The following is a 13182-nucleotide window of genomic DNA, read 5'->3' as shown; positions in this document are numbered from 1 at the left end:
CAGTAGGCCTATTGATTGAATTTCATAGATTGACATAAAAGAAAGAACTCAATTATGACTGCAGCATCTAGAACACTCACAAATGCAAAACATTATCCACTGAGAGCAAGGCAAGACGGGGGTTGGAATTAGGAGAAGTAAGAGTGATGGTGTTCTGGAATGTGTCTGTCGTGTTCTGGAATGTGTCTGTGGTGTGAGGGCTCCCACAGGGCAATTCACATGACACTCAGGAACAAGCACAAGAACAAACTTCACCCCATTCCCAGGAGGGCTCATCAGTGCTAGCCAGGCCGCGCCCTCCTAGTGACCAACACCTTTGGGGTTGCAACTAGTCAGGTCAAGAGCAATTCAAGTACTTTCGGAGTTCCCGCAAATACGGGAACTCCTTTCACTTTGTCATGACGCAAACAACCATGAGCAAACCAATGGAGGTGGGTCAACCCATGCCGTTTGGGAAACTCTTGGTCAGACCTAGTAAGTCTAGAAGAGATTTGAGCATCGATGATAATCAGTCTATAAGAGCATCATATAATCATTGCAATAATTCATTCTCATCTAAAGCAGTCGCCAAAAGAGTGATTGCTCTGATTGACAGAGCCTACAAATTACGCCATGTTCCACATGATTATGCAAATGATCTGGTTTTCTCTAATTTTCCTAAAAAGGCAATATAAACAACAACCATCATCATTTTCAAGTCAAGACAAATCAAGTGTTACTGAACAAACCTTCCAATGACATCAGTATTTTTACCGTCGTCTTAAAATGTGCCGTTCCAAATTATTACGTAGAACGAAGTCTCAAAACTTTTTTTTTTGTTGTATTTTCAAGAACTGAAAATGAGCTTCCACGGATAAATTCACATGCCACTCAAGCACAAGAGGAAGCTGCACTCCTCCATCCCCAGGAGAGCTCATCAGTGCAGCAAGTCATCCATGTCTGTTGGCACCCCACAGCTTCCAGGAATAACTACAGTTACGCCACCAACATTAACTGACTGAATCACGGAGAATATGGACACACAGCAAACACAAAATGTGGTGAATAAATGTGCAGTATAAGACAGAGGAAAAAGAGTGGAAAAACAAGGGTACAAAGAGCCAGACGATGAACAAGTTCAGATGATGAGAACGGAGAACGCAAGTGAGGATGACCGAAAATGAGAGAGAGGGGAGAGAGTGAGTGAATGAGTGAGTGAGTGTGAGTGTGTATGTGTGTGCGCGCGCCTTACCCCAGGTACATGAAGGTGACGTGCATGTGTATGTGTGCCTTACCCCAGGTACATGAAGGTGACATGCATGTGTCTGTGTGTGTGTGTGTGTGTGTGCCTTACCCCAGGTACATGAAGGTGACGTTCGTGTGTGTGTGTGTGTGTGTGTGTGTGTGTGTGTGTGTGCCTTACCCCAGGTACATGAAGGTGACGTTCGTGTGTGTGTGTGTGTGTGTGTGTGTGTGTGTGTGTGTGTGTGTGTGTGTGTGTGTGTGTGTGTGTGTGTGTGTGTGTGTGTGTGTGTGTGTCTTACCCCAGGTACATGAAGCTGAACCAGAACAGGAGCATGAGGGAGGACATGATCAGCCAGCCGTGGATAAACTACACAGAAACAAACAAACAAACAAATAATAAAAAAGTAATAAACAAACAACAAGGTATAACACGGAAATACAAACAAAGGTATTATTGGATAAACTATAGAGAAAAAAACAAGTCAAAACAAACATATAAATAAACAAACATCAAGGTAAAACAAGGTAATATAAACAAAAGGGTATTATGGTAATCTGCAAAGAACCAGACAAGTAAACAAACAGCAAGGGATTATGGTGGGATAAACACAGGAACTGCAGAAACAGGTAAACAAATGGTAAACAAACTACAAGGTATTGAGACATCTTTAATATGAAGGATAAACCTGGATAAATATGGAGAGTGCCGAGGAGTAGACAAGTAAACAAACAAATGATCCACAAAGAAACAACAAATGAGTATTCTAAACCATTTTAACCCATTTTGTCCTGAGCCTTTTTTGGGAAAGGGTGCCCTCTGCCTATTAAAACCTAAATATCTCAGCCTCCGAAGCACATGCAAACATGAAATGAGTTGCATTTAAAAGCTAGGACCCTCATTTTGCCTTAGAATGTGTTCATCCAGTTCTAACTTACCCATATTTTTAATAAAGCAGCTCAAATCTCAAGAACCTGAATGCAGCGTATACGTATGTGTCTCCAGGACACATTGGGTTAAAGGCAATCCTTTTGTCAGATTCAATGTAGTTGAAGCATTTTGTATTTTTGGAGGCAATACCACGGTCAGATGGGCGACAGGATGACTCAGCCTCTATGTGAATAGGATTTTTTTATTTTTATTTAAGTTGAGTAAGAGCATCTCAGTTGCACCACACAGGGTCGATCCATCATAGCACAGACAGTTGGACAGACAGACAGATAGACAGACTGCAGAGATAGCTCCTTCGATCTAATGGAGTGGTTCCGAAACGTTTGCATTTTGCAGCAAACAGTGTGATTCTGCTGCGCTACAACGGCGTTGAGTACTTTATGGCAGAGACCATATTATAGACAGATAAGATAGACATAAGATAGACATAAGATAGACGTCGTAGATAGAGAGACTTTACATAGGGATGAAGGATCAGGCTTATTATAGGTCAAGCATATTCTGCCAATGGCAGCGATGCTGTGGTCTAATGCATGCAGTGAAACCCACTTCAGTGGCAGCAGTAGAGTGTTACATTTTGCAGCGCTTGCAACTCTGCTGCACAGCTCAGAATTGAATACATTACGGCAGAGACCACGAAGACAAAGAGACATCATGTGTGCGGACGGTACTGCACATGGACTTCATGAGGTTGAAGGATCAGGGTTATTATAGGTCAAGCGTATTCCACCCATGGCAGCATTGCTGTGGTCTAATACTACATGCGGTGGAAGCCTCTTCTGCAGTAGCAACACCATCAGCGGCTTTATCAGCAGGTACTCTTGAAACACGCAGGGGAGATGTAGGACCAGCAAAGCCCATACGGGGCCAGTTGCCCTGGGCCCAGGAAGACAGGGGCCCAGAATTGGGTCCCCATTACACTGTATATGGATTGAGAGGAGCGTCTTTCAGATTATTTTGTCCCAGGCTCAGCCAAAGATGTCAGCGACTCTGTGAAAGACAATCTCCTACTCAACCTCAACCTCAAAGGCCGTATTTCTCCAACAGGCTTACATTAGAGATAAAGTGCCTAAACTTATGAACAAACAGACTTCAGACTTACACTGGAGAGAAGCCAGATATGAACCAATACGCTGTTAAGCAATACACACGGAGCCTGTGCAACGCCTAAGCAGCACACTGTGTTAAAGAGTGCAACTGTTACTGTAAACACAGACATAGTGTAACCAATCCAAAGATTTAAGGTGAGCTAAGGTCAGTCATCAAACAAAATGTAATTTAAGGATAACCGAAAAAATGTTCTTCGGTACGTCACTATAATTGGTAGGCAGCACAGATGGGGAGCAGTATGAGTGTGTGTGAGTCGGTAGTGTACCTTGTAGCAGCGGTACTTGTAGAGCACCACGAGGAAGATTGTCATGACGACGATGACGCTGATCATGATGATGGTGTTGAGCACGGAGTAGAGCAGCCGCCGGCCCACAGAGGGGGTGTCCTCCGAGAAGGGCGTGTAGATGCTGCAGACAGGAAGAGGAAGAGGAAGTGACACGTCAGGAAGAGGAAGTAGATTTAATGATGAGAGCTACTGTATGTCGTTAGGACACAACAGCTAAAATAAACAGAGTTCAGGCCTCCAACTCCAAAAAACACAAGTCTAAAGAGGATATTTGATTCTGACATGTTGTGTCTGGTGTGCGTGTGTGTCCAAGTAACTCACAACTGCTGTCCGGTCTTTAAGAGCATGGTGACATAAGCGTGTGTGTGTGTGTGTGTGTGTGTGTGTGTGTGTGTGTGTGTGTGTGTGTGTGTGTGTGTGTGTGTGTGTGTGTGTGTGTGTGTGTGTGTGTATGTGTGTCATATAGTCACTCACAGCTGCTGCCCGGTCTTCTCTGTGTAGAAGCTGACTGACTTGATGGTGGCCACCACCACCACCATGCAGAGGGTGACGGGGATGAAGAGCATGATGACGTGCTTGGCGCCGTACTTCAACGTCAACTCCTCCTCGTCCGTCTCTGTCGACGGCTCGCGTCCCACGCCGGGACCCGCCTGCTGATGACGCCCCAAAACATTTTGGATTAACGTAGCCCCTTAACGCACACCGTTCCACCAGTGGAAAACTCTGTGATAGTCACTGAAAATAACTTCTAGCATAGTACTACACCACTATGACAGTGCACAGGGCCTTTAGTAATATATTAGGACATGGTCATTATCATTCTGATAACAGCTAATTTAGGACGTGTCTTAGACAGATTAAAAAAAAAACGTGTTTATTTTCAAAATGCATGTTGCCCGGCATGGGCATGGGACATGGAGTAACTTATCGTCATGTTATTGGTTGTAGGGCTGCTACGATTAATCAACTAATCGACAATAAAAATTAGTCGGCAAGAATTTTCATAGTCGACTAATCGTTTCATTTAATTCAATGCTTTTTTACTTACTTTTCTAATGCTTTATTACTTTATTGAAACCTAAAATTACCCAGCATGTATGAATTGGACGTTGTATCTCTGAGTAAATAAGCTACCATCATGATTTGAAGCTCATTGTGAGCTCAGGGACCTAATTTTAACGGTTTCTTTCTTTTTTTCCCTATTTCCATGAAGATTAAAGCGATAGAGTACTTGAAAAATGAATCGTTTGACTAATCGACTATTCGAAAAAAATAGTTGATAGATTCATCAGGTGAAAAATATTTGTTTAGGACAGCCCTAATTTGTTGTTTATCAGGCAAACATGTCATCATTTAAAAATAAGATGGTTTTTTTTCTGTTTGCTTGTTTAAACAGATCCGTTGCAGCTGCATATTACAAATAAATAAGTAAATAAACTGTTGTAGGGAGCTAAAACTCTTATCAAAAGCCCTAAATGGATAACATGGATGAGATGTGCAAACGGGGTCTTAGTCACACAACATACTGTAGATAAACTCATATGTTTAAATTAAGGATAGACCGATATTTATATCAGTATCGGGCCGATATTTGCATATTTTAAGTGTATCGGTATCGGCCGATACGCGTGTGGTTTTGGCCGATACGCAATATTTAATATTTTATCATTCAGGTTTTTTTTAAAAGCACCAAGACACTTAATTTTTTTATTACTTGATTGTTAGAGTGGGTGTTTAAATGTTACAAGTTCTACCTCAATTTGATAATGATAAAGGAATGTTTATTTTTAACTTGAGACTTGGAAAATTTGTCATTTTTTTACCTTTTTTTTTACCCATATCGGCCCTAAATATCGGGTATCGGAAATCGGGTATCGGCCAAGGGTGATGAAAAAAAAATAAAAAATCGGTATCGCATCGGCCATTAAAAAACCTGTATCGGTCGACCCCTAGTTTAAATGCATGGTACATGTGCACCCCATGGGACCCACCTGCGGAGCCGGATGACTGCTGCTGCCCTCGCGTGAGACTTGCCGCTGAGGAAAAGAGAAGAGACGACAGCAGTGTCACTATGTTATGCTGAATGAAATGTTAGACCTTTCTGAGCTTACTTACTGGGGGTATGGTTTGTTTAATGTTTGAAACACAACTCCAAATACCATTCCAAAAAGTTGATGTTGCTGCTGTTTTCTAAGGTCACTGCTGATGTTGCATAGTGTACAGGAATGATAGTTGCACTGGAGTATGTGCCGTATAATACCCTTATAAGATGTTCAGTAACCTGTCATGCCGAACAGCTCTAAGCTTAACCAACCTCCCTGTCCCTACCTCTTGACTTCTGGCCTCTTGACTTCGGGCCCCATGACAGCCTTCCCACTTCTGACACTTCAATCACAATGCCATGTAAAGAGAATGTTGAAAAAGAAAAATGATGAAATCCTTCCTTCCGAAGACGTGGTCGGCAAGCATCCCATCTCCCATTCTTTGTTTTGGACTGCCCATTACATTTCCTGAACGTATTATTTTTCAGTTTTCCATTGTCCTTTCAGAAGCAGCTCACTATATCCATGACAGGAACAAACGGGTACAGCAGTTTTGATGAAATCCACACCACACTACACAGCAAGTACCATAGAGGAGGATCATCTCCTTCAACCTGGATTTCAAAATATACATAAAACATAACTTTTAGAGACTTCCGACTGAATCAGTAACCCGTTTTGCAAATAGAGCAAGAACTTTGATATCTTGTGAAGCTGTGGATGTAAGGGCAAGCATATTGCTCCACTGACTATCACCATGCATGATGTCTTTACAAGAGTGCGCCAGTTTATTGAAATGGACCAGGGGTGGGCAATTATTTTGGCCTGAGGGCCACATTGGGCGTAGCATATGTATCGTAGGGCCAGATGTCGCAGGCAACATGCATGTGCCAATAATGAAAAATACTGTAACTGACATAACTTGTTGGCAATATTTAGATGTGACCTTGATTAATCTCACACCTGCAACACCCTTTGCTTTTTTAAGAATTTTAGGTGCAAGTATAGTACTTTGGATTTGAAAGGCTCTGTGGGCCAGATGAAATGGCTTACTAAGCCGCATGTGGCCCCCAGACCTGAGTTTACCCACCTCTGAAATAGACACCACTCTGGTATCCTTGGTATCAGGACTAAATTAACGATTTTCATCACCAGCCAAAATGGCTTGTAGATGCTGCTGATCTTACTAGTCCGACACACACTCACTAAAATGTTTCAAATTGGGTAGTAAGCAGGGCCCTAAATTAACTTTTTTCACCACCAGCCGAAATGGCTAGTAGATGTTAATTTTACTAGCCAAACACACACTCACTAATGAGTCAAAGCGGCTCGTAAGTTGGTCTGTTCTACCAGCCAAACTGAAATTTCACCAGCATTTGGCTGGTTGGCTGGTGTTAATTTATAGCCCTGGTATTAAGTATCCTACCAGCCAACCTAAAATTGTATCAGCATTTGGCTGGCTGACTGGTCTTAATTTAGAGCCCTGCTTGAAACAACAACTGACCTCAAGAGCCAGAATGGATCAGAATGATTGACAAGTAGTAGATAATATGCACAAACCCCCGAATTGCATATAATGACTATGAGCAGTAGAAAAGGGATTTTTTTTAAAGGGAAACCATACACCATCATTGTTAACTGTGCCAGGCCAGCAGCGCAACAGTTTAATGAAATACACACAACTACCATAGAGGTGGGGTGTGCTCATCCCTTTACACTTGGAAATCCCCATACTTCCAACACTGGGATTGGGTGACACTGTGAGGATAATGGGTTTGTATTCATAAAGGCGCAAAATGAGAAGTGAAACCTCTGAGGCAGTCTGTGTTACAGTGTGTCACTCAGAAGTTGTGTACACATATTACACATGGATATTTCTGAAAAAGCAATGGATTTGCCCTCCCGTTTACACGTAAAGGTTGTTTTAGAATCCCCATTTCTTAAGCTGTGATAGGCCACCGCTCATCTGTTTAGAAGGTGCAGGATTCAGTAAAAAAAAAATCTGTATAAAAAGAAGACAATCTGCACACTTCAGGTCTATTTTTTGTGCAAAGAAGCTTTACTTGACTTGCAAGCTTTCAGTTCTTGGACCTTCATCAGGCAGAATCCCCATTTCAAAACTCAGGTTTTCACAATATCCCATTTAGGGGAATACAACACACCTGTCACAGTGGGTTTTTTGTGTTTATCCATGTCGTTCAAAATATCTGTATTTGAAAATATCCGCATATGTGTAACCAGCACCTCAGACCAGACCGCAGTTTACCGAATGAAGACAGTAACTTCATACGCCTCTGCCCTTTGGGTGGATCCTGGATTCCTTTGAACAGTCATCTCATGGCTTTAATCTCCAATGCTTGGGCAACACTCTGAGTCAACCATGTGAGACAGCTTTGCTGTCAAATTCACCAGCATAGACACACTGCCCTGCACTTCTTGACAGATAAAAAAACCACACACACACACACACACACATACACAGAATGCCCACCAGTGTTTCCCATGCACAGACCGAGCACCACATGTTGATGTTCTATTCTACACCTACACATGCTTGTCATTTAGGCTACATGCCAACCCTCTGATGTAAAGTCCATCTCCATTACCATTAGGGCACGGCTGCCCAATGCTACTTTGTCCGTGGGCAGTGAGACACTGCACACTTACCCTCTTTGGTTCGACATCCTGTGGAGGCGTCAGGTCGTCTTGGTTGTAGTTTGGTAAGGGTGGACTTTGTGACTGGACCAAAGCCGTCCGCTCATTGCAGGCCTCCTCCTCACTGTCCGAAGTATTCATGTAGACGTCCAGTGTTGATAGCAACCACTACACATACGGCACGCGACTGGAAGAGGAGGGAATGTAACAGATAGCATTTTAAAGGCAAGTTACCCGACGCTGTGTAAGATGACAAACTACACTGACACAGGTACGGTCGGCCAACGAGTTTTCATTCTCTCACTGGAGGAGAGAAACCACTTCAAACCAGGTTGACAAGTCAAAAGTGTCTATTAGCTAATCGTGATGCACAAACACACACCTCAAGTATGCTATTCCATATTGACAATACTGATGTCCGAGTGGCTTACAAAGACTAGGACTTGTTTGCAAATCAATTGATGTGCGTTATTCATGAACTCAAAACTTCACAGTGCGCCCTAATGTTTCCAATACATTCGGCTAGCTTGTTTGACACATCATTCCACACAGGCTACCCTTCGTCGAGTGAAAAAGTTCGCCTACGTTAGCTTGGATGCGCTGTACAAAACTGGACAAAATTGGATCGTGGATTAAACAAGCATCTATGCGTTCTTCCCACCTGAAGCTTATCTTGAGTTTCACATCAACAGAGGCAGAAGGGATGTTTTAACGTGTCCAGACAGGGTATCAGCTACAGTCGAGTAGCCTGTTTCCCAGATAAACATGAAAGACCACACTGAGAGGAAGAAAAAGCTGCTCAGCTGATCCGGTCATGACCACGTGACGAGTCACACTGAAATACGTCACTTGGGGAAAAAAAAGAAGTTCACTGGTGTTGTTTTCAAGCACACACGGTAGGCGGCGGCCTATCATGAGGATTGAGAATGATCTTTCCAGCAGAAATTCAGACAGTAGGCTTATTCAATGATTTTCAATAATAAGGAATGCACTTAGGCCTACGCCTGTGCTTTCTTTCTTTCTTTCTTTCTTTCTTTCTTTCTTTCTTTCTTTCTTTCTTTCTTTCTTTCTTTCTTTCTTTCTTTCTTTCGAAAATGATGCCCTTCTTTACCTGCTAATTAGGTGTATGATTTAATTATGTGTTTGTTTGGATGTTTGTTTTGGTTGTTTGGATTTTGATTTCGTTTCATTCTAATTGTCAAACAAACACAAAAACTCATGAGGCCATCAAGGTCTCTGCAACCTTAAACTTCTCGCTCTATGGTAGGCTACTGTGTGCATGCCTGTAGGCCTACTTCTATTTACTTTGTGTGTGTGTGTGTGTGTGTGTGTGTGTGTGTGTGTGTGTGTGTGTGTGTGTGTGTGTGTGTGTGTGTGTGTGTAGCCTACCTGCATGTGCATGCTTGTCCTTTGAACTTGTCAGCAGCAACTACCCCCTTGGCAAGCTAGTGGATGAAGAGTAAGTGAATGCATAGAGCTAAGTTATCCCTTTCTGCAGAGATGAGTTTCCCCAAAATAACTTGAGTATAAGACTATGGGCTACTTAAGTATGAGGCACCCTGCAGTCACCATATCAGGCCACACATCATCACAAGTTTATAGTCCGTTCTCTCACCAGAGGCGCATCTTGTCACAGGCTAGGCAGGCAGCTGCTTGGGGCCCCAAGCTACTACATAGTGAAAAAAGAGCTCAAGTTTAAACTACAATAGCACAGATTTGTTTCGAATGTTGATTCTTTTGTGTTTTTGCTTGGGGCCCCCACTGACACTAGAATCGCCTCTGTCTCTCACACACGCAGGGAAGCCAACAGGGATCAGTTGTAGCCTACCGAGCTCAGGGAGAGAGGGGCCCGAATTGGGTCCCCCTTACATTGTATGTATAGAGCGAGGGGGCCTTTCAGATGACCCTGCCCCTGTCAGATGCCCTTTTAGCCTATATAGGCTACCGTAGGCCTACATGTGAGGGAGAAAACTCAAACATTGTACTCTCTTTTTTGTGGTCTTTTTTACTTTATTTATGACAGTACAGTGAAGACGGTGACAGGAAGCCCATGGGGAGAGAGAGGCGGGGAAGGACCGGCAAAGGACCCGGGCCCGGGTCGGCCGCACAGTGGACGAGTGCCCTACCATTAGGCCACGGCAGGGCCGAAAAAACTCAAACATTTAGGCCAAGTGTGGCAACTATTCCTGATACAACTACAACTGCTACTATTACTACACTGTAAAACATTGCAGCCAGTTAGACGCAAAAAAAAACTAGTTGCCCTGCTGCCTGAAGTTTGTGAGTTAACTGAACTTGAAAAAGACTCGAGTTGAGTTAAGCCTTGAGTTGAGTTAACTTATAAACTTAAGTCAGCAGGGAAACTTACCTATTTACGTTTCACTGTCTTGCAATGTTTTACAGTGTACCACTACTACTACTACTACGGCCTACTTAGTTTTTGGGAAACTCAGTCCTTGTAGCGGAGCCCTGTGATGGAATGCACTGTTGCATAATGTGGGCGGAGCCTGACTATCCCGGCCATGCTGTCAGTCAGTCAATCAATCAGTCATGATACAAAGGGAGCTATATAGTTGGATAGAGGGAGAGAAAAAGAGAGGGAGAGAGGGGAGGTGAGAGAGCTGAAGGTGTGTGTGTGTGTGTGTGTGTGTGTGTGTGTGTGTGTGTGTGTGTGTGTGTGTGTGTGTGTGTGTGTGTGTGTGTGTGTGTGTGTGTGTGTGTGTGTGTGTGTGTGTGTGCGCGCGTGAGAGAGAGAGAGAGAGAGAGAGAGAGAGAGAGAGAGAGAGAGAGAGAGAGAGAGAGAGAGAGAGAGAGAGAGAGAGAGAGAGAGAGAGAGACTGACACATTCATTGAGTGAGTTTGTCTGTCAGTGTGTCAGTGGAGTTGGACGGAGGGGTTCTGTAACAGGCCGAGAAAGAGGAGGGAGGTACAGAGGGAGGGATGAAGAGAGAGAAGGAGGGTGAGAAGAAGACTGAGAGGGAGGGACAGGGGGAGGGGCAACTGGACCCAGCGTGAAAGCAAGAGTTCAAGTCCACCCCTTAAACTATAGCGTTACTTCCCCACGAAGCGTCATTCACCATTCTGCTTTCCTGCAAAACAGAGAGGTACATTAGAGGCAAAGAAAGGGATATAAAGGGAGAGATTGAGAAAGAAAGAAAGAAAGAAAGAAAGAAAGAAAGAAAGAAAGAAAGAAAGAAAGAAAGAAAGAAAGAAAGAAAGAAAAGATAGAAGAAAGAAAGATATAGATGCTCTGGAGAAACACCAACAAGGAGATAGAGGGGAGAGATAGAGGGGTAGAGAAAGGGAGGCAGAGAGAAAGACAGGAAGATGACAAAAAGAGTGATATAGTGGACAGAAAGGTGAAGGAGGGAAGGAAGTAGTAAAGAGGAAGTAGAGAAGAGGAAAAGACAGGGGAAGTGGAGGAGGCGGAAGAGGTGAGCAAGAGGAGGAGGAGGAGGAGGAGGAGAGCAAGAGGAGTAGGGAGGAGGGAGGAGGTAAGCTGTAGACACAGAGAGCAAACACACACCAGAGGTATCAAGAGGAAACTGTGTGGGAGCAAGAGAAGAGGGTGGACGTAGTGGCTCCAGACAAAGAAAAGCGATAAATCAGAGGTGTCCAGAAAGTGACTTGTGGTGATAGCATCATCATCAGGAATCCTGTCAGGAGGAAACTGTGTGGTGGTGGTGGTAGTGGTGGTCGTGGTGGTGGTGGCATCATGGAGTGCATGGAGAGTGCGGTGTCGTGGTGCAGCTGGGCCTTCATCGTCGGTGGCCTGGCGTACTTCTTCGCGGACCGGCGGACAGTGGGCCCCTACGGCAGGTACTGTGTAGCACGCGTCTGTAATTTATTTTGTTCATGTTCATATTTATATTCATATAGGCACCCATGGCCTAATGGTTAAGGAGATGGGATTTAGACCAGAGGGTGGTAGGTTTGAATCCCATCCTTCCACTCTCTACCTCAGCAGAGATGGTAACCTATAGCGACCGTCTCTGACCGAGCCTGATCTCGAAGGAATTGCGTCCAATTTCTGACGCAAACCAACATCCGAAATTGCGTCCAGATTCTGACGCTTTCCCTGCTGTCTAGAGTACATAGATGGCTTCTGACTGGTCTAGCTTCAAATGCGGAAATGTCCTCTTGTGCCCTTATCAAAACCACCCAGAAGCTTAAGCTATCCGTAATGCAATGTTTCACTCAATGTTTCAATGTTTTAAAATTGTGCCCTGACCAAAACCATCCCTAAACCTAACCTGTCAGTAATGGAATGTTTCACTGCGCATTGTGTGATATTAGGGAATGCGTTGTAATCTGGACGCAATTTCAGTTTTTGGTTTGCGTGAGAATATAGACGCAATTCCTTCGAGATCATGTAGCTCTGACCTCTCAGTCACTACATTGAGCAAGGTCCCTAACCAGGGCCATCGCCAGACCTATTTTACAGGGGCCACGTGCCTGGGTATTTATCTGCTGTGCCCCGGTATGAGTTTCACCAAAAGATAAAAAGTTTTAAAAAAAACACAACCGCGCTGCCTTGGAATTTGGCTCAAGTTTACCATACCAGGGGCGTTGCCAGACCTATGCTACAGTGGTACGTGCCAGGGTATTCATCTGCTGTGGGTGGGTATGAGTTTCGCCAAAAGATAAAAAAAACAACCGTTGTTTTCAGTGCCCTTCATTGCCCCTGTATAGTGTTAGGTCAGCTGATGCCCCTGTCCCTAACCCCACAAATACAGAAACTGTCAGTTGCTTTGGATAAAAAAAACATCAGCTACGTGTAATGTAATGTAATGTATTGTAATGTAATCTTATGTCATGTAATATTTGGCAGTCATGGCCTGTATCATAAATTTGCTACTAGTTGAATGGCAATGATCAAGTATTACAAAAAACTCTGTGTGATATCGTAACAGTTA

The 13182-nt window shown here is 43.7% G+C and overlaps 2 protein-coding genes across 3 annotated transcripts in view; one reads left to right on the top strand and one right to left on the bottom strand.

Moving 5' to 3' along the window:
• Positions 1 to 9101, bottom strand: part of psen2 (presenilin 2) — a 30241-nt gene extending 21140 nt beyond the window's left edge. Inside the window, exons 1-6 of one of the 2 annotated variants that reach the window (XM_063212711.1) lie at positions 8928 to 9101; positions 8279 to 8453; positions 5561 to 5605; positions 4044 to 4219; positions 3549 to 3690; positions 1524 to 1591 (exon numbers count right to left, since the gene is read on the bottom strand). In XM_063212711.1, coding sequence (XP_063068781.1) covers positions 1524 to 1591; positions 3549 to 3690; positions 4044 to 4219; positions 5561 to 5605; positions 8279 to 8407 — 560 coding nt within the window. In that variant the 5' untranslated portion in view covers positions 8408 to 8453; positions 8928 to 9101. Of the gene's footprint in view, positions 1 to 1523; positions 1592 to 3548; positions 3691 to 4043; positions 4223 to 5560; positions 5606 to 8278; positions 8454 to 8927 lie in introns of both variants that reach the window. The other variant, XM_063212651.1, reaches the window with a different exon arrangement.
• A 2121-nt stretch (positions 9102 to 11222) lies between these two features.
• srd5a2a (steroid-5-alpha-reductase, alpha polypeptide 2a) overlaps positions 11223 to 13182 on the top strand; it is a 14627-nt gene continuing 12667 nt past the window's right edge. The window contains exon 1 of the mRNA XM_063199980.1: positions 11223 to 12085. Coding sequence (XP_063056050.1) covers positions 11982 to 12085 — 104 coding nt within the window. The 5' untranslated portion in view covers positions 11223 to 11981. The remainder of the gene's footprint in view (positions 12086 to 13182) is intronic.

This window comes from Engraulis encrasicolus, chromosome 1 (assembly GCF_034702125.1).
Source record: "Engraulis encrasicolus isolate BLACKSEA-1 chromosome 1, IST_EnEncr_1.0, whole genome shotgun sequence".
NCBI lineage: Eukaryota > Metazoa > Chordata > Actinopteri > Clupeiformes > Engraulidae > Engraulis > Engraulis encrasicolus.
This window is presented reverse-complemented; position numbering and strand designations above follow the sequence as displayed.